The sequence below is a fragment of the Oryza sativa genome, chromosome 2 (genome assembly GCF_034140825.1).
Source record: "Oryza sativa Japonica Group chromosome 2, ASM3414082v1".
Classification (NCBI taxonomy): domain Eukaryota; kingdom Viridiplantae; phylum Streptophyta; class Magnoliopsida; order Poales; family Poaceae; genus Oryza; species Oryza sativa.
The window spans coordinates 23448952-23470329 of record NC_089036.1 but is presented as its reverse complement, the minus strand read 5'-3'; the positions used below and the strand labels follow the sequence as shown (position 1 = coordinate 23470329).

Below are 21378 nucleotides of genomic sequence, written 5' to 3'. Positions count from 1 at the left end.
CCAGAGCCCCCTTATCCAGTTCTCGTCACTGGCACGTGGGCCCCACCGTGGGCCCCACGGGAGGAAAAGGATGGGGGACCGCACGAGTTTTTACACTCTCACCCGTAACATTACACGTAATAAATTTCACATATACCCCTGTGGGGGTTTTTACACGCAGCCCCCTCTACGGCTCCCCCGCGAGCGTGGCCCGCGCCGCTGACACGTGGGCCCCCAGCCGACTTAATGGCCCAACCGTCTTCTCTGGTTGTCGCCCAGGCTTCGCATCGAAGGAAACGGTTTTGCGCGATAAAAGGGGGGGCATCGAGGAGGGACTCGGCCGCATCGCCACCGCCACTCTCTCCTCTCCTCCTCTCTCTCTCTCTCTCGCACCACCGCTCTCTTCCGCCGCTGCGGCTCACGGCTACGCAGCTCTCTTCCCCTCCTCCTCGGCTCCGCTCTCTTCGATCGATCTAGGGTTTGGTCTTCTGTTGGGGGATTGTTGTTGCTCTTCCGCGCGATCGATCGACGCCGCGTCCTGAGGGTTTGAGGGGTTTCCGCCCTCCCGCCGCACGCCCGCACCCCCGCGATGTCCGGCCGGAGCTCGCCGATGTACGAGGGGCTCGCGTCGCGTCCCGACGAGTGGGACGTCGTCCTCAAGGTGAGATGATCGTCTATTTTTCAGGATTGAGCTGTGGTTTTGTTTTGTGATTAGGGGGAGGGGATGGCGGAGGGGGAAGGGGAAGGGGAAAGGGGAATCGCTCCTGGTGGGGGTTTGGGGGAAGCGTGGGGGGCTTGCGTACTTATCGTTTTCGTAGGGTTTGATTGACGAAATGTGTGGTGTTGCGGGATTTGTGTACGCTAGTTAGTTTTTTTTTGGCCTGTGAGAAATTAGGGGAGTTTGATTACTCTTTGTTAGCTTAGAGGTCTGCCCTGGTCTGATTTTTTTTTCTTTTTTTAAGAATCGTCAGCTCGTTTTGATGAATGTCGATTCCTCCGACTGTTGATGACGCGCGCCTGCCTGGTGTTAAACTAATCAAAAAAAGAAAAAAAAAAGAAGAGCCTTCATCTTTTTGCACAAAACAAAAATCATACTCCTACATGAGTTCAGTTTCTAAGATGTATTCTATTCTTTTACCATTCTGATGGGTGTTGGGTATTGGTCAGAAAAAAATAATTCAGCCGTCCTTAATAAGTACTCCTAACAATTATTAGTGGTCTGGTACCATTTCTTAGGCGTATGTTTGAGCTGAGTATATTTCTTGTTGTTTTGATGCAATTATTCACGTACAACCGTGCTTAGTATGTTTATTGTGATTTGTTTCCTTTATGGCCTCACTTGTATATGCTCATGTGCTTACTTCTTGACTGTACTCGACCACATGCAAACTTTCTGAATGTTTCCAAACCTCAAAACTTCTTGAACATTCGATTATCTGCTAGTGTGAAGTTCCCTGTTTGATTGGTGATAGGAATTTATTTGTCTAGTGGGATCATGATCTTGGGATTAAATATTCCCTGGGCCAGGGGAGGTAGTGAGGTATATGGCTAATCTAAATTCTAAAACCTCCAGCTCATGGGGGAGAGGTAATAATACATCTTACCATTTGTAGGCAAACTATTGTCTTCAGCTTCAAATCCGTGTAACTTTCACATGTACAATGATAATCTAGAATGTACTTGCACTTTGTTCAACTGTGGAAATGTTTTTACTCTGTAGGTTTTACTGTTGTTATGCCTTTTTCTAATTGATAGGTACGATGATTATGATATTACTGTTATTTGAAATGAAATCGGGCCAATATTTTGTCCTAGCTGAGATACCGAGATTTAACATCTTCAGTTTGTCTATGCTTTCAGAGTTCATGCTTGCTTTATAAACACACGAGTATATTTTGAGTTCCACTGTTGGTAAAATAACCAAAACTTCTCTAGGATATTTTGCCTTTTAATATACTATTACCTTATACAGTTTATCTACATTCTATCTAATGATATATATGAAACAAGTGATGCCCTCGTTATTGTACACTTCATATAGAACCTTTTTCCTGAATCCGGTGATGCCTGGAGAAACATTGCCCAAAGGAAGGGCTAAACCCATCTATTCAATTAGGAGCCCAGTAATACCATAGGAGTCTGTCTGAGAAATTAACTACCCCCACAATGAATTATTGTATAGACCAAGTGCAGAAAGTCATTGAGCCTTAGCATGGGTTTGTTTTCACTGCTCCTTTTTATTTTCATATTTTAATGTTCATCTAGCTTCCTCTTTCTTAATCAAGTTGCAACAGATATATTTTTGCATCAAGGAAATATGGCAACTGATGAAAATAATTCAATCTTACTATCCTAGGCTCAAATTAGAATAGTAGACATCACAAAAAATAAGTGATTAAACTAAATCCTCTACCATCTGAATGGACCCTATGGATCTTCAACTATTCTTTCAACTGACTTCCTATAAATATGTAATGCAGTTTGGATATGTGTTATCTAGTCCAATTTAATTTCTTGATGGTAAGAATCATACATTGTCTTTCATTGTTCGTGTGTTTTGTGTTGTTTGATTCAAATTTTGTTGTTAGCAGTTCTCAAATTATCCCTTTTCACATATTTCAGGTGAAGTATGGTGAAACTCTTAAGAGGTTCGGTGGGTATGTGCAAGGACCACAATTCAGCCTGAACTTATCCGCTCTCCGGTCCAAGATTGCATCTGCTTTTAAGTTTGGTTCGGATGTCGACTTCATTCTGACTTACACTGATGAGGATGGGGATATTGTCATGCTGGATGATGATGATGATCTGCATGATGCTGCTATTCATCAGAAACTGAACCCCCTCAGGATTAATGTTCAGTTAAACAACAGCCACACTGCAGCACCTCAGGCCAAACAGCAGGATTCAGATAATATACCTCTCAGGTCCACCACCACTGAAGACCCACTAGCTCATATTAAATCAGTTATCGATGAGGTTTTGAAGCCGATATCTATGAAGTCCATCCAGGAGCCAGTTCCTGAGACACTTGCGAAGCTGTCCCATGAAGTACTTGAAGCCGCATCACCACAATTAGCTGAGCTAATAAAACCTTTTGTTAAACTGGTTACACCAAGCAACAACAACCCATCTAATGGGCATGCTGATGGTTCCTGCAGCTCCTCAACTGGTTTGCCCCAAACACAGGTTGATCCCAAAACTAATGACGAGCCCAAAATAGACACAAGTTTGGGGTCGCAACCCTTGGACACGCAGAACTCCAAATCATCTGGTGCTAGAGGTCTTAAGACTCTGTCAGTTGAGGCTCCTGCTACATCGGGTGTTAAATCTTCTCAAGGTCAACAGGCATCATTATACCCTTCCATTGAGGAGTTGCTGTTCTCCCCCTTTTTACCGAACTCAGGTGATGACAAATCTGCCAGCAAGGGAATTAGTGATGCTCAAAGCAAGGGAAAATCTGTTATGACCTCTGCTACACCACCTACCCCTCCTGCTGCTCCTGCTTTCCGTCCAGCTCCTCCAATTCCATCTCTGAATGATTGGTCTCAGCCACCAGCACGTGGATCGACATTTTACCCATCTATTTGGCAGTCTGAAGCTGATCCAAAAGCCAATAGTGATTCCAGATGGCGTGTTCCATTGTGCAGAGCTGGCCATCCATTCCAACCCCATGCTCCCCTGAGCCGTCCACCCCCACCAATGCCTGCACCAATGAGCTATGGACCTTCTCCACATTTTCCTTACCCTGGCCGCCTCTTGTCCTCTGGCCATCTGCATGGAGACCTTGGTAATAACATTGAGAACTCACCAGCACGCACATTCCATAGATGGATTCAGTGTGATGGTTGTGGAGTGCAACCAATTGTTGGGCCTCGATACAAGTCTAAAACGTAAGATTTTAATTGAGCTATTGCTCTATCTAGTTTCTTTTTCCTATCTCAGTATTTGACATCCCTCCTCTTCGCCTCTTTGCCAACAGAAAAGAAGATTATGATTTGTGTGATGCCTGCTTTCATCGCATGGGCAATGAGGTCGAGTACACCAGGATTGACAAGCCACTCTTACCCCAGAGATTACTGAGAGACCCTACATTGGTGAGTACCCAATTTGTAGGCATGAGTGCACAGGCATACGCTTGCACGTGTATGTTTGTCGATGCATTATTTAGCAAACTCATCCATCCTGTACTCTGGTTTGTATAAATAGGTTTAAGGACACAAAATAATATATTAACAATTAGTTTGTCCTATAATTTCTTGGTTTCAGTGTCGCAAGATCCATTCACGGGCTGCGATGAAGTCAAAGCGGGAGAAACTTGAAAGTCGCTTCATTTTGGATGTAACTGTCCTGGATGGAACATTGATGGCACCTTCAACTCCGTTTACTAAGATTTGGCGTATGCATAACAATGGGTCTATCATGTGGCCCTTGGGCACACAGCTTATATGGGTTGGTGGCGACCAGTTTGCACTGCAGACCTATGTTCCATTAGAGGTAGGTACTATGCATACTGTGACCTCTTTTCAGTTTACTGTTCTAATTGTAGTTATGCATACTGTGACCCCTGTTCAGTTTACTGTTTTGACTGTAGTTTAGACTGCATGCTATTTAAAATATGTAAAATCATTAAACCTGAGTTTGTGTTCTGTGCAGATTCCAGTGGACGGGTTTCCTGTTGATCAGGAGATTGATGTTGCTGTTGATTTTGTGGCACCTGCAAGGCCTGGGAGGTATATATCTTACTGGAGGTTAGCATCACCTTCTGGCCAGAAATTTGGTCAGCGTGTTTGGGTTCACATCCAGGTTGTCAACTCTACCATTCCTTTTGTCCATATAGGTCTAGAATCTTGACACTCATACCTATCTTTCTTAACATCTAAATTCTGATTGCATCTGCAGGTGGAGGATCCTTCTTTTGTCAGTAACAACAGGACTGCCGCTATAAACTTGAATTTGCCCCCAGAAAGCAATATCACAAACACAAGTAATTTGATTGATGTCAATATTGAGCCTGTGGATCAAGTCTTCAACCAACATGTCAATAGCACAAACAAGGAGTTACTTGAACATTTGATACACCACCAGATTGACGAGCCCAAGAATCCTGAGCCTGCTCCATTACCTGTGCCCATTGTTTCTTCCACAACATCTCTTCACCCCATCATTGATGTTGATGTTCCCTCCAGTTCAACTGCTGCTGCTTTTGTGCCTGTCTTTGATGAGCCTGCGCCTGAACCTGCTGTGACTCCTGTGCCTCCAACTGTTAATGTGCCTGCTGGTAATGCACCTGCGTCTGTTGGTGCATCATCATCTGATCATCATGGCATTGACAATCTCACAGAAGAGAAACTGCTGAAGGAACTTGAGGAAATGGGTTTTAGGCAGGTCGATCTGAACAAGGAGATACTCAGGCAGAACAAGTACAACCTGGAGCAGTCTGTCGATGATCTCTGTGGCGTCAGCGAATGGGACCCTCTCCTGGAGGAGTTGCAGGAAATGGTAAGATCACATGTGCCCTATTCTGGACAGTGCTCACAGCCTCACAGGCACGAATGTATTGGCAAGGTTCTGAAGTTAGCTGTTGTTTCACCTTTTCAGGGCTTTGAGGACACTGAGATAAACAAGGAGATGCTCGAGAAGAACGGAGGAAGCATCAAGCGGGCTGTGATGGACCTCATCGCTAGGGAGAAGAAAGACCAGTGAAGATCGTGTGCTCTTGAGCCATCCCTATCTATAACCTAACTATGTGTGTATATGCGTAAATAATGTGACGAGGTGTAAGGCTAGCGCCGGCCGCCGGGGCTGCTGCTACAGTCTCAGGGCCTGCTTGCTTATGAACTGTGTGTGGTGTTGTGCGACTGGTATATTTGTCGCGGAGATATGTGTTAAGTGCGCGTGCGCGCCTCTTAAAAAGCGGTTACCTTGCCAGGTAAACTGCGTGTAATTACTATGGGCTTAGCTGCTCTATGCCTCTTATCTACTGCTGTGACTGGAACTTGATGGATTAATAAGATCTATGTTGCGTATGTTAATCGATGTTTGTATGATCTCGTTCATTCTTTTTTTCTCCCGATGTTCTATTGGTTGCCCTGTTGGTGCTGTTGGAATGAATGACCTGAGATTGTCCGGCTTTGCTCCAATCTACTAGTAAGAATTTGTTGCTTTGCTGGTGCTGTTGACTGTCGTGATGAATATCTATGCTCTCTTTGCGTTTTGGGAGAGCCCTTTCTTTTTTTTTGGGGAATACCAGAGCCCTTTTATTTAACTAAAGCAGCGTTGGTGTCTTAAGAAAATGGTTAAACAACAACAAAAATGGTGAGCTTGACCGTATCGGAATTCATGGCCTCTCGATTGACTGCACTTCATCAAACAAAGTCACAAAATGGTTAAACGAAAACCTCCAAAAAAATGTTAGGAATCAGCAAGGTAAATATAACAAACACACAGGCACTGTGGTCCAGTAACCTGGGTTTAAAAGTTTTAAACAGCAAAACGGTTAAAACAACAACAACAAAAATGGTAAATGGTAAGGAATCAGCGAAGGTAAACACACACAAACACACGGCTGATGCGAAACGAACGACGCGGCGACGGTCTGCAGTAGTTCTTCTGTACATACGGATGAAAGCACCGGAGCAAGCAAATGCTGTAATCTCCGATCACAGATTCTGCTGGAGGTAGGCGTCCTCCTCCTCCTCCGCCGCTGCCTTGTCCTGGCCGGCGCCGTACCTCGTGACGTCGGACACCCAGCTGCCCAGCGACGAGACGCTGCGCACCAGCCACTCCTTGGGCGTCGACACCCTGGGGCTCTCGGCGACGGCGCTGCCCCGGCGCTCCTCCTCGGCGCGGGCGTCGCGCCACCGCCTGGCCATGTACTCCTTGACGGCGCCGACGCCGCCGGCCACCACCTCCTTGGGGGGCACGGCGAGCGGGTTCTGGTCGAGGCGGAGCCGCTCGAGGCGCTGGAGGCGGCCGAAGCAGTCCGGGAGCGCGTGTATCTGGTTGTTGCTGAGGTCGAGCTCGCGCAGGCCGAGCAGGTCCCCGAACGACGCCGGGAGGTCGCGCATGTCGCTGAAGTTGCTGCTGAGGTTGAGCGACTCCAGCGCCGCCAGCCTCCCGATCCCCGCGGGGAGCCCCCGGAGCTGGTTGAAGTGCGCGTCCAGGAGGCGCAGCGACCGCATCTCGCACACCGACGACGGCAGCGACCGCAGCTTGTTCAGGTGCACCCACAGCTTCTCCAGCCTCGCCATCTCCTGCCCGATCCCCGTCGGGAGGTACGACAGCACGTTGTAGCTCACGTCCAGCTCCACCAGCGACCTGTACGTTTGGATCATTTTGTGATGATCACCATTAGCGAGAATTGAAGTTTCTTTAACTGGATCTGGATGCCATTGGGGAGAAGAAGAAGATGATGATGATGCGTGCTTTGGCCTTGGCTGGTTGATTCTACCTGCATTTTGAGATGCTGTCGGGGAGAGACCTCAGCTTGTTGCCCGAGACGTCGAGGATCTTGAGGCTGGTGAGGAGGCCTATGGAGTCCGGGAGGGAGACCAACGCGTTGGAAGCGAGGCGAAGCTCTTCCAGGTGTTCGAGCCCGCCTATGGCATCTGGGACATTCTGCAAATTCAATGAAAATAGCTAGTACTAACAGATGGAAAGAAAATAAAACTGAACTTTACAGTGTTTTCTAGCTTTGTGGGACTGTAGCCTGTAAACCAGAAATTCTTGAATGGACCACATCACCACATTCAGTTTTACTAGCATATTGCGCAATTTCGTAGTTGGAAGAAAATGATTTCTTTTTTATACCATATTTGACTCCTCTATGCTCATAATTCATTCGTGTTCAATAATCATGATATCAAAAATAAACATGCGTGATCTTAAAAAAAAAATGCAAAAACAATTCTCATAAACCTAACTCATAAGTGGATTGCTTTCAGTGACAATTTTAATTAACCAGCATTGCGTTCTACCCGTCATCCATTATTTTTGGGGCATGCACATCTGCAATGTCTTATACGATCTGCATTTCTGGACTGAAAAACTACCCGAGAAATGCAAAACATAACAAATCTCCCTATCACCCGAATTCCCCGGATCGGACGAACAGTTCTTCTAATTTCTAAATCTGAAACGACGTGAACTCGTGATCCGCGAACGCAACCGCGCAACGCAATGCAGGTTTTGCAGGTTGGCGATCGATAACCACAGAAAATGACAGAAACAAATCAGCAATTAATAATACCTTGAGCTGATTTCGCGAGACGTCGAGGACGAGGAGGCCGCGGATCCGGCCGAGCTGCTCGGGCAGGTGGCGGAGCTGCCGGTCGGCGAGGAGGAGGCGCTCCACCGCCTTCCCTTCCTCCGCGTCCCGGAGCACCCGCACCACCTCGTCGTCCACCACCCCGGCCTCCTCCTCCCCGCCACCGCCGTGCGCCGCGGCCACCACCTGCATGTCCCTCCCTCTCATCGCCGTCCGGTACACGCGATCCAGCCTCTCCTCCGCCTCCCGCAGCAAGCCACCGTACGACTCGTGCGCCTCGTCCAGCCGCACCACCTCCCGGCTCTTCGCCACCTTCTCGTCCTCCTCCTCCTCTTCGGCCTCTTCGGCGGCGTGGGAGCGGAGGAAGGCGCGGGCGGAGTCGACGAGCTCGTGGTCGGGGCGGGGGCCGAGGAGGCGGAGCGCGTCGCGCGCCGAGGAGACGTCGGCGACGGCGCGCGTCATGGCGGAGAGGACGGACGGGTGGCGGAGCCCCGGCATGCGGCTGACGAGGTCGAACTCCGCGGCGCCCGACGGCGCCCGCGGGGACGGCTGCTCGATGTCCCGCGCGCGCGGGGTGGACAGCGACGGCGACACCGGCAGCAGCGACGGGAGCCGCGACAGCACGTACGCCAGGATCGGGTGCGACTGCGGCGTCGGATCCATGGCGGCGACCGCGACGGCGACGTCACGACGGCGGCGTGCGTGCGCGCGCGCGGCTGGAAGGGGAGAGAGAGAGAGAGAGAGAGAGGAGGTTACGTACGTTGTTGTTGCCGGATCGGGTGGCGAAAAAGAAGGGGAGAGGTGGGAACGGCCGAGGGGGGTTTATAGGTGGAATTTTTATCTTCCGGCCGACAGGTGTTTTTTTTCCCATTTTTCCTCGAGGTATAAAAATAGGTTTGTACATAAATTAAGCATGCCTTATACGCACATGCACACACACCACACGTGCGCGTACGGGCTGTTACTCGTAGCCCACTTATTATTAAATTTTGATATACATCCTGTATGTGTGCAATACTATCTTCGATAATTAATGTATGACGTTCTTAACATTAGTTTCAATTTGACAAACGACATACAGTATCAACAGTATATATTAATGATTAAAGGGAGTAGTAGTTTTTTTCACATAACATTTGATTTTTTTCTATGCATTGGTTTATAAGAGACGGCCGGGCAATATATTATGTTTTTACTAATAAAAGTTGGAGGTGTATTTATGAGTTATGACAAACATCAGGCATACTTGGCAAAATTTATGGCAATTTTGCACTCCAGTAGTCCAGCAGTACGCATGCAGCACTAATATAGGTGAACTAAAATGCCTAAATCAATTTACTCTGCCAGCCTAAAGTGGAGTTAGAAAAACTACACCATCATCACAGTATGAAGTGATATAATATAGATCATCGTAAAACTTAAGATTTGTTTGTAGAAACAAAACTTGAGATTAACCACGGGTTTCTATCTTTCTGGATAAGACGTTTATGGATAAGGATGCAGTGAAAAAAAAAACACTCTCTTGAACAGGCGAAAACAACGTGAAGCGACAAGCACGGGGAGCTCCAACCTTCGTCTCCCCCTCTCTTGCGGCTCTGAAAAATTCTTTCTCGATCGAATGCGATGCGAGGCAACAATTCATGCGCTGCTAGGATGGGCCGGCCCATGGACATGGAGACTGGAGCAATTTCTCTCGGAATAGTTTTATTTGGACTCCTTCATCTTTGGTTCCTGATTAAATTGTCTCCAACCGTAAAACTGGTATAACATCTTTTTCATCTTAAAAAAGTTTTTGCTAACATGGTAGGTTAATCGTGGCTGACTAGCTGAGTTAGCATGTAGAGCCCGCATGTCATATTAATCTCATCTTATTCCTCACATCTCCATATGTCTCTTTCCCCATCTCTTTCGCTAGGCGGCGGCGATGGAAGCAGATCCTCTGACTTAACTGCACATGCAGTTGAGTCACTGACATGTGGGTCCTATTTTTTCATGGCCCACATGTCAGTGACTCAACTGCACAACAGTTAAGTCAAAGGATCCTTTCCGGCGGCGATGGGAGCTCGGTGAGGATGTGAATATGGAGGATAGCAGCTGCTTGGTGCTTGCCCATCATGGTGGCAATGGCAGAAAGGGACACTGCAGCAGCATATTGTTGCTGTGTATGCTTTGACTGCTCATGCGGTTACTCTCCACTCGTGAGGGGCGTCATCCTCGTCATTGAATCCCTTGTCATCGAAGAACGGGATGGCGTGGTGGGTATAGTTCTCCTCCCGTCGTCGACGCAGGCCGAGGCTTCTTGCGGCAGCGGGTGACGAGTGTGGCGTAGTCCTCCTTGGCTACGGTGTCATAGATCGAGGCCTCCGTCCTCACCTGGATAGTGGTGGCAGCAAAGGAATCCACGTCGCAAAGGGGGCCTTGGCGAGCTCCCACCACCACTTAGCGAGAGAGAGATGAGAAAGAATATGAGATTAGGATAACATATATGGGACTCACCCGCTGACTCAGCTAGTCAATCGTGGTCATACTATTACGTCAGCAAAAAATCACCTTTTAAACCATCAAAAAGTTGATTGGCACCAATTTTCGGAGATACGGAAGACATTGGGCCTATTCACTTTGATGCCATTTTCAACCTTACCAATTTTTAGTAAAGTTGTAAAAAAAAGTGACTATATTTAGTTTGCTCCCAAATTTTGGTAACTATATAAGAAATTCTGCAAAAATTTTGGTAAGTTACCAAAATTTAGTAGGGTTTTTTTTTTTGACATCAAAATGAACAGGCTCGTTATACCTGATTCTAGGCGATTCGATCAGGACCGACATATGAGGGAGGCATAAAATAGACTTGTTCCAATTTTCACTGTTAGCTCTGGTGGGCTAACCTTGGGCCGGCCCGCTGATCCCCGGCCCACGGAGACGGTGCGGAGGAGGAGGAGGGGGAGGAAGCGGGTAGAAATGGAACCCCACGACGTCGCGGCGGCGCGGCGCGTTTCCCAGCGAGTTCGAATCGAAAAGCGAGCACTCGATTCGACGGAGAGGGCACCCCACTCTCCCCAATCCCCAACCCCGGCGGCGGTTGCGGCGGCGGCACGCGGCGGAGATGCTGCAGTTCCCGGCGCTGATGCGGCAGTGGCCGTCGCCGCCGCTGATCCCGGCGTCCACGCTGCTCCCCGTCCCCGCCACCACCCAGGAGGACGAGCTCCTCCTCGCCATGGCCGAGTCCGACCTCGAGGACAAGGTACCGATCGCCTCACCACCCTTCTCCCCCCTCCCCGCTACGCCCCCCCCCCCCCCCCGCGCAGCGCTGCTAACACCTGCCTTTGTCTGGGCCCTCTCTCTCTCCCCCCCCCCCTTCCAGCTGAACGAGATCCGCAAGACCAACAGTAACCTGGTGATCATAGGCAAGCCAACCGGCGACGTCAAGGAGGAGTACGACGCCGAGGCCGAGGACGACGACGCCGACAACGTCGAGGAGTCCGACGGAGACGACTTCGACCAGGAGACCGGCTGAGCCGGCCCCCGACTCCGACTCCTCCCTTCGGGTTTGCACCGCCTGCCCTGGTGCCATTGCCCTTTCTTCTCTGCTCCCATATTTATTGCGTGCGTGCTACAGCTTGCTATCCCCAATCTGATCTATCTCTATGTGTTCAGTTTACCTAGTAGTTTTTTTCTTGGAAAAATCTTAATGCTTCCCTTATTGCTTGAATAACATGTATCGGAATAGCTTGTTGGTGCATTTGCGTGTCTCAATTTAAGAATCTAGTATTAGTTTCCTAACTGTGTGCAAGTGCCCGTAGCCTTGTGTAAGTGCTCTCCTTTTTATACTCTTTTTTTCCCAAAGAGTAAATTTCACAAAACCTTGTATTTTGGGGCATCCGGAACGCAAACCCCCCAAACCGGTGGTTTTGTGTTACGGATCATCCAAAACCTGAGGACCGAGCTGATCAAGTATCTATAGAAGTTGCATAATGATGCTTTAATCAATGCTTGAATTCATGGATGATTTGTAAAAAAGGTACTGTACACTACATTAGAGTCCTGTTAAAAGGAAAAATTATTATGATCATAGGTCTGTCCTGCTCATGCATAAATGGATAAACCTGTTACTTTTAGTGTTGATTACCTTTTCTCTGTATTTTTTCCCTGAAGATCCATGCCTCTATTTACGGTGATAAATATGTCTACTTAAACAACAAAGCACAAAGTTCCTTGTTTCTTGCTGAATCTTAGTACAAGTTGCGCAATGTGCGAGTGTTTTTGGCACTAATCACCTCAGAAATTATGCTTTATTTATTTGTTAGTTTAATTTCTTAATGCAAAAGGATTTTTCTGAATTCTTGCTAGCAGTGAACTTGCTATTATCTTGCACCATACCACAAAAACATTATTAATTTTCAGTGGCTATTAAAGAACCATGTCCTTGATGTAACATAACTGCAAGGATAGAAGAACCATTGTTGTCTATTATGTATAATTGTATCTCTACAAGAAATTATTATGGTCCACCTTGTGATATAAAACAAAAGATACAAGGCAGTACATTAGAGATAAACGGACGAACAAGCTGGAGTATGTAACATTGTAACTGGCTGTAAAAGCTTTTTACCTAATCATGTGTTTTGTTGCCAAAGAAATGATTATTTACTCTGGCCAATCCTGAAAAATTTTATGGTCGAAACTTTTTGGAGTCAGCCTATCTCTTTGCCATTGCGGAAATTTTTATGAAGTGCAATGGGCTGTACACCTCTCAAAACACTAATTACATTTCACAATCACTCACATAAAGTATGCCAGAATCTTTGTGAAGAGCAATGTGTAGAAGATAGATAACACAGCACCAACTGGAATTGTGACTAACCAGGAGGCCACAATTTCACGCACTGTCTCTGCTCTGACCCTATTGAGCCCTCTTGCAAATCCCACTCCCATCACTGCACCAACAAGTGTATGTGTAGCAGATATTGGCAATCCAAGTTTTGATGCAAACAATACTACAGAAGCTGCTGCAAACTCTGCTGCAAAACCTCTAGTTGGTGTTAGTTCGGTGATTTTCTTGCCAATTGTTGCTATGACCCTGTAACCCCACATTGTAAGCCCTGCAACAATTCCAAAACCTCCCCAAGCAAGGACTTCAGTAGGTATGACTATCTCAGCACTGCTTGCTACACCTTGAAGAATGGACAAAGCTGCCGCCAGGGGGCCTATGGCATTGGAGACATCATTGCCTCCATGAGCAAATGACATGAAGCATGCTGACAAGACCTGCATGTATCCAAATACACCATATACAATCTGCAATTGAGCTCCTGTTGGTCCAGCTATGTCCGAAAGAAATCCAACTTGCTGAGCATTTGCCTTATCAGCAGATGCTATCTTTTCTGCTTCTGAGGACAGTAGGTCACCAAGCTGTTTTTGGATCACTCTGTTAACGATTACGGCTCCTATTGCGCCACATGCTAATGCTTGCAGGATAGCGATTGAAAAAGTCTTGCTGAGAGGAAAAGCGGCAAATGATATTGCAGTAACACCAGTAAAAACTGCAATTGGTGCAGCAGCAGCTGCAGCCTGACCTGGATTTGGTGCACTATATACGAACTGAAATGAAATAGGGTAAGCAGAGAATTAACTTATTGTCTTGTCTTGAACAGTCCTATGTCCTCTATTTATGATGTGTGTTCAATAAGGTGACTGCCTAACTAAGTAACTCTTAAATTAAAAATGCTGTCTAGCATGCTGCAAGTAAAGTTAGTCTAGTGCTTACCCTTCGTATACCCTTGTAAACAATAAATGAGACTGCAGCACCCATCAATGGTGAAATGACCCATGATGAAGATACTCTTGCCAAGGAGCTCCAGAACACTGCATTTACGCCTCCAAATACTATCCCAAAACCAACCATGGCCCCGACAATACAATGTGTAGTTGAAACAGGCCAGCCGTAGGAGGAAGCAACCTAGAAATAGCAAGCGTTAATTCATATTGACTCTGAGAAATGTTAATATGCTATGCTCAGATAACCGTAAAAGGGAGCACACAATTGGATCTTTGGCAGAGGCATTTAATTTTATGTTAAATATTTCTTTGAGGCATGATGTATGCATTTAAATTTTCCCGCAATCATGAAAATATCTTAATTCCAATGATTAAGCAGATGAAACATTCTCCCGCAATTAGAGTCCCACCAAAAATGTCTTCATCAAAATTGTGCATGCCTAGTTGTCTAATGATTCAAGATTCCATTAGTCTATCCCTTGTAAAAGTTGCTATATTTCTAGTGAGCATTGTCTTTAATTGTCTCATTTTGTTGCTTCTGTACTTCTGCTAGTTGGGATTGTTGATAAGATAGACATCAAACTCTGGTAATTGCAAGTGAGCTGCACAACATTCACGGATGGATGTTACACAACATCCTGAAACTGCATATAATTGGATTAAAATCCTTACGTTAAAAGACTTCAACAAGTTTAAAGCTATGCTGTTAAGTTCCTTTCCCTTTTCAGTTTTCACTTCCTACCATGGAAGTTGTTTACCGTATTGTGGAGTTTATACCTCAAAGGAAATTGTGTAATATAGTACAATCAACTCATAGAAGGTTCTCATGCAGTAGGTTTCACTGAATATAATAAAGCTGCTACAACTTACTGCTATCATTTATTTCTGGGGCTTAACCTAGCATCTTCAAGTGCAAAGGTCTATTGATTTTGCCTTGCTAGGTAGATCATGCTATTCTTGCATCATGAATGTGTCGCTGATGGAATGTCTTAAATATTTTGTTTCATATACTGAAACTTGCAGAAGTCTCAGTAATTATGTACTGCTAATGGCACTACATGATTGCATCCTCTGATCGTCACCATTCCAGCAAAGCTCAAAAGGGCGGTAACTGATAAGGTGATCTAATTGGAATATTACCTGCAACCATGTTCCAGCAGCAGCGAGGGATGACAACAATCCAGCGAAGAGCAGAGAGTCCTTTCCTTGGAAGACAGATGCGACTAGGATGCCCTTCTGCATGGTGCTGGTGACATGGGTGCCCATAAGGAATGCACCAGAGAACTCTAGCACCGCCGCAGTAAGCACTGCTTGCCGGAGTGTCAAAGCACCAGACCCTACTGACGTCCCCATGGCATTGGCCACATCATTTGCCCCAATGTTCCATGCCATGTAGAACCCTGAAAGCAGTGTCAGATATGCCAGTGCCTTCATTTTGTTCGTCCCATGGAAGACCACTGACTGCATCGCCAGTGGCACAGTGAGCGCTGCAAATGCAATCACCACTGAGATTGACATTGCCATCCGGGGCGATATATGGAATGCCTTGGCCATCTCCGACAGTTCAGATTCCCCGTTCTGCTCCTCCTCAGACTCTGTGGCATCTGCTTGCCCGCTGGAGCCATTATCAGCATTGGCAAAGGAGGATATTGTGGCATGGGGAAGGCTCAGGTGTGAGTTCAGTGTCTTGGCAGGTGACACAATGGCTGAAGGGTAGTACCTCAGGCCATGAATCCGAGGTGGCAGCTGAGCAACAGGGTGACGGAGCAGGAGAGCGGCAGCCGCAGCTCGCCCTCCTGCTCCAGCATGTGCTCGGGCAACGGAGAAGAAAGGGGAAGATTGAGACATGGAGTGGCAGAAGCAAAGTACAGGTTTGAGCAGAGAAGCACCGAGAAGAAAAAGATGAGATTAAGGGGGAGGAGAGGAGGAAGGTGAATGAGAAGCGGTGGCCATAGGTGTTTGTGGAATGAAGTGAGCATTGTTTTGTGGATGGAGGAAAGGGCTTGCTTTCTGTGGTGGCCCAGCTCGGGCTGAGATGAACGAGTGGTGGCTTGGAATGAGTGGTGGAAGGGGATACGAGCAAGATTCCAGCCTAATCCATAACCTGGGGTTGCAGCTGACCACTTGACTGTTTTCAGTCTGCGTTACCATCAGGGCCACCCTTCCCTCCATCGTCTTTTTTAAAGATCTAACTGTTGTCTGTTTCTGTTGTTTTGATTCTCCAGTGCAATATTTAGCATGACATTAACATCTTGCATCAGTTTAATATGGAAGGCTTCTGAAGATACTTGCGTCTGTGGTTCTAAAGCTGATGCCATCTACTGTGCAGATAAATGAAACTAATACAGTTACATGTGAAGTTCTCATGTTATATGTACTGTTCTTATGACAGAAAAACGTACTGTTCTTATGACACACAAACGGTGACTCTTCAGATATACAGTCGGTGTTAGTAATCAAGATTTTCCATGCTCAGAAATCTATTTAATTGCAGAGGAAGTCAACACTGGTCTGGCTTCTCATGGGTATCAGGGTATGCATATTTCCTCTTGTTCGACTAATAAATGTTTAACAAGTGAACGCAGCTGTGGTCCAAGAATAAGATTGTAAGCATGCTTATGCGTTTGCTTCGTGTTTCTTTTTGTTGGTGAGATGGACCGGTGGTTCCCGTTTGGCAGTAGCGATTGGAGCGCTGCTGGCCAAGGACCACAGAACAGAAAATCAACTTGTGTGCTCCAGGCCGGATGCTGAAGAGAAGAATAATCAGCGTCTTTGTCCCTGTATCAGGTATGGAATACTTGATCTTGTCTTCTACGATCACTAGAGATTGGCCACAATTTATCAGGTATGGAATACTTGATCTTGTCTTCTACGATCACTAGAGATTGGCCACAATTTATCATTTAGCAGACACCGCACTAGACACATTTTCTGCTCATCGAGTTGGCCAGGGCTCAGGTCGACATTTTTTTTTTCCCTGCAAGTCGTGTGTTGTGGATGAAGTATTGTGTCTTTAAAGCGTGCACAGTTTCAAGATTTCTTATGGCTGATTCTCCTTTTGCCGACTTCACTTTCGAATCTGTAGTTAGGTATAAGAATCTTCCTGTGATTTCAGTTTGGTGTTGCTTCTGAATTTGTACGATAACTTAAAAACAAAGATACTGAGTAGTAGTATACTTGTAGCTCCAAATGGAGATTTGTAACTCGACCAAATTGCAGGGCACCACTGAGCCATTTGCAAGTTCGACGGCCGCAAACAGGAGAGATAGAAGCATACTTATATATATAGGGGAGAGAGCGCAATAACATAGGAAAAAAATGATTGAAATTACGTGAAAAATGTGGTGTTATATTTTAAGCAAACCATGTTTATTTATCGGTTTGATTTTGAGATATCAAATTTTGACGTACAATATTTCCTTGAAAGTCTAATCAAATTATGGGGAGTAAAAGTGGTAACTCTAGATTTATGATCAAAATAACATAGTGAAATCCCTTCACAAGAAATGACTCAGTGAAGTCCATTTAATGAATAATAATCTTGGACTCGAATTGTTCTGCGATTTTGCTATATCTCACTTGAAAGATTTTTTCTTTATCTCTCACTCGATTTTCTCACTCAAATTTACAGTGTATTTTCTTGTAAATTATAGTGTAATTTATGAAACTTACAGTGTAATTTTTGAATCTTCGCATGTAAGTTTTGAAATTTATATTGGATTTGGTCTTTTTCTTAAAGATATGGTAATTTAGTATCTATTATGGTGTTTCTTAGTTGCTTTTTGCCTTTTACTATGTCTATTGGATTTTAATCCAAAGATTAAAAATTTATATGATATGATCATAGAAATCTTTCGAAAGATGCATAGGTACTCCTTGTTTTGGAAGGTAACGCAAATAGCCAATGAAAGCGTTTTGAAAACAGATCAGTATTCGCTGTATGTGGACTGTGGTGGTCATTTCATGGGCCTGAGGCCCTTGGGATCAGCCTGTGCTCGCAACTCTATCACCTGGGCCTTGTGTAGCCGACCATTCCAAGTCCTACACTCGGACTCAAATCACTCAATTGTCCTTTCCTTTGCAGACATTGATCCTTCCTATGGCCGGCTGATTTGGAAAAGCAAAGTACCCGGACATTGTGAATTGTTTGTGTGGCTCATCCAATCAAGCGATTTCACCAATGTTTAAACGGCCGTTGTATGTGTAATCTTTGTACATCATGTATACTTAACTAGACGTCATGTAATTTGCCTTAGAAAGTAACAAAGCCTTCTCTAAATAACTATTTCCTCTGGTCAGAAAGTGGTGTTTCGAAATGTGTGTAATTAACGTTATTAAACTTTGACACTTAAGTTCTCTTTGAATATTTCAACTGAATATTTGAAAGTGATATGGTTAGAGTTGTCTTAAAATAGTTCAAAATATGTAGAGTAAATTTCATAAATTCCACCTATTATTATGGTCCAAGTTACACAAAATCACAGGGATTTTGACATGTGGCATATAAACCCAGGTATTTTGTACTAAAGCTTCACAAAACTACATCGTTAACTATTTTGATATATTCCTATTTGAAAATTTCAAAAAAAGTAATATTTATATGATGGATAAAATATTTATAAATTTGAGATGTGATTGTAGAACTCAAAAGTATAGTAGATCAAAATCAAAATGATCAATGATCAATAGTATGGTTTTGTAAAACTTTAGGATCATAATATCTGGGGTTATATGTCACATATCAAAATCCATGTGGTTTGTGTAGCTTGAACCATAATATGTGAGGTTTTATGAAATTTACTCAAATATGTATTATACATTTCATTTAGGTTTTATATTAGTAATTATAGTAATTAAACATGTGGATTGGCAACTGTGTCGCGGTCTATGCGAGGGGGTATGCTTTTACAGTAGGGTAGAAGACTACTTCGAATGAATACAACTCAGAATGAAACTCAGAATGAAGACTACTCTAGGTTCTTATATTTTGGAACGAAGGGAGTATTAGGTTAGAAATTCTGTGACTCATTACGTGTTACAGCAACCATGATGACAAAAGCAGGGCAACATTGTACCGTAGATTTACATGGAAACCGTCAATTTTACCTCAAACTAGCTAGCTAAGACTGAGAAGATTGTTATGCGAACAAACGCACACAAGCTTACCGCGCGTATATGACATCCTTTCTCTTTTCGTTACAACCGTATTTGCTTTTCCGACTATCCTAACATTTTACGTGCAACATATCTTGTCAGGAGTTGAGAGCCTACACGTTTATGTGTCGTAGCTTGTTTGGCTGAGTTGGCTCAATTACTAGTTTGGATCACCTTAAGACAAGAATACATATACTTTTTTATTATTTAATTCAAGAATTAGTTTTAAGATATTTTTGAAAATTCAAGTATCATTTTATTCTTGTACAAAGTTTTTGAATATAAAGTTTTTATTCGTGATGAAAGTTTATTAACATAAAGTTATACAATTTAGATTTTATATGGTGAAAAGTCGTTTACTTTCATAGAAACTAGTATGGTGGCCCGCGCAGATTGCGCGGCTAGCATCATTATATTTTCTCTCATATAATAGCATATATGTTTTCTCATTATATTGTTCAAATATATTAAAATGACAACATAATTTTAAATTTTGCAATAACTTTAAAAAACTACTAATGTGTAATATTCATATTATACTTTATATACGTGTTAGTTATTAATTACTTTTTAATATCAAATTTTAGTTATTTATAAATTATATATATTCCTATATGGACTCTAGACTCGTCTTTTAATATTTCTTTTTTTTTACTTCCGATTTTTCTGTAAATTGTATTTCTATATAGACTTTATACTCTTCTTCCAATATTATTTATTTTTATTTCTGAATTTTCAAATTATATTTTATATACGTGTTAGTTATTAATTATTTTTAATATCAAATTTTAGTTATTTGTAAATTATGTATATTCCTATATGGACTCTAGACTCGTCTTTTAATATTTCTTTTTTTAAAATTCCGAATTTTCTATAGATTGTATTTTTATATAGACTCTATGCTCTTCTTCCAATATTATTTATTTTTATTTCTGAATTTTTATTATTTCTAATTGTATTTCTATGTGGACTCTAAACTCATCTTTCTATATTCTTTAATTTTTAATTTCGAATTTCAATTACTTCTAAATTGTATTCCTATATTTATATTCCTATATTGACCTTAAACTCTTATTCCCATGTTTTTCTTAATTTTGAATTTTAGTTATTTGTAAATTGTATTTTTATACGGACTCTAAACACTACTTTTAATTTTATTATATTTATTCTAAATTTTAGTAAGTTTTAAATTCCTATATGGACTCTATACTCTACTTCTAATATTCCTTATTTTTTAGTTCTGAATTTATATTTTTTTCTTAATTGTGTTTCTATATAGACTCTATACTCTACTTCTAATATTCCTTATTTTTAATTCCGAATTTCAGTTATTTCCTAATTGTATTTCTATATGGACTCTATACTCCTCTTCTAATATTCCTTATTTTTAATTCCGAATTTCAGTTATTTCCTTTTTCTATTCCTTTAATTATAAAATAGATTTGCTAGGTAAACTATCTTTAACTATTGTAGAAAGTTTGTGTATAAAGATTTTTCTCCTGTAGAAAGTTTGTAAATATATTTTTTATTCATGTAGAAAAGCTTATGAGCAGAATTTTTATTCATTTTGAATAGACTTTAATAGGAATGGAAAAGTTTAATAATCTAGTAACTATTTGATAAAGTTTTGCTATCTAATATTCTCTTCATTTGTGTTTAATAGACATATTAGCTCTGAAAAAGTTTTCTATTTTGATCATCATCTTTTTCTTTTGCCACACATTCTTGGGTTTGGATGCTGTCGTTGCTTTGTTTTAGTCATGCATGCACGCAGTAGGTCTTGTGAATCGAATGTTCACCCATTCCAATCATATGCAGCCACGTCTCCCGTACAAATGCAACTACTTGTGGATTCCCCTATGCACCAATGTCCCGTGTATTGAGTTGCGTTTTTCTTGGTCACTGCGTTAGACTCAAATAGGTCAATCATACATGAATAGAAGGTGTAGAACATTCTTCTAGAAAACATGAGACCCTAATTCAATTCACATGTTAACCCCGGGTGTGTTTAGTTCACGTCAAAATTAAAAGTTTGATTGAAATTGAAACGATGTGATGGAAAAGTTGAAAGTTTGTGTGTGTAGGAAAGTTTTGATGTGATGAAAAAATTGAAAGTTTGAAGAAAAAGTTTGAAACTAAACTCGGCCTATATGACGCGGATATCGTACCGGAGGAGTGAACAGTAGCCACACATGAAGTGATCA

The 21378-nt window shown here is 43.4% G+C and overlaps 4 protein-coding genes across 4 annotated transcripts; 2 read left to right on the top strand and 2 right to left on the bottom strand.

Moving 5' to 3' along the window:
• The first annotated feature begins 277 nt into the window (after positions 1–277).
• On the top strand, positions 278–6035 carry LOC4329846 (protein NBR1 homolog). The gene is made up of 7 exons (NM_001416698.1): positions 278–640; positions 2602–3869; positions 3959–4073; positions 4246–4473; positions 4633–4782; positions 4879–5478; positions 5578–6035. The coding sequence occupies exons 1-7, from the start codon at positions 569–571 to the stop codon at positions 5680–5682; spliced, it is 2538 nt and encodes an 845-aa protein (NP_001403627.1). The 5' UTR covers positions 278–568; the 3' UTR covers positions 5683–6035.
• Positions 6036–6302: 267 nt separating this feature from the next.
• LOC4329845 (plant intracellular Ras-group-related LRR protein 2-like) lies at positions 6303–9038 on the bottom strand. Its single transcript, NM_001416697.1, has 3 exons — positions 8228–9038; positions 7430–7596; positions 6303–7296 (listed from the first exon to the last, which is right to left on the bottom strand). The coding sequence occupies exons 1-3, from the start codon at positions 8906–8908 to the stop codon at positions 6639–6641; spliced, it is 1506 nt and encodes a 501-aa protein (NP_001403626.1). The 5' UTR covers positions 8909–9038; the 3' UTR covers positions 6303–6638.
• Positions 9039–11231: 2193 nt separating this feature from the next.
• On the top strand, positions 11232–12025 carry LOC107275248 (uncharacterized). The gene is made up of 2 exons (XM_015771010.3): positions 11232–11486; positions 11607–12025. The coding sequence occupies exons 1-2, from the start codon at positions 11349–11351 to the stop codon at positions 11757–11759; spliced, it is 291 nt and encodes a 96-aa protein (XP_015626496.1). The 5' UTR covers positions 11232–11348; the 3' UTR covers positions 11760–12025.
• A 666-nt stretch (positions 12026–12691) lies between these two features.
• Positions 12692–16434, bottom strand: LOC4329844 (inorganic phosphate transporter 2-1, chloroplastic). The gene is made up of 3 exons (XM_015771009.3): positions 15161–16434; positions 14010–14201; positions 12692–13843 (listed from the first exon to the last, which is right to left on the bottom strand). The coding sequence occupies exons 1-3, from the start codon at positions 15866–15868 to the stop codon at positions 13025–13027; spliced, it is 1719 nt and encodes a 572-aa protein (XP_015626495.1). The 5' UTR covers positions 15869–16434; the 3' UTR covers positions 12692–13024.
• Positions 16435–21378: the final 4944 nt, after the last annotated feature.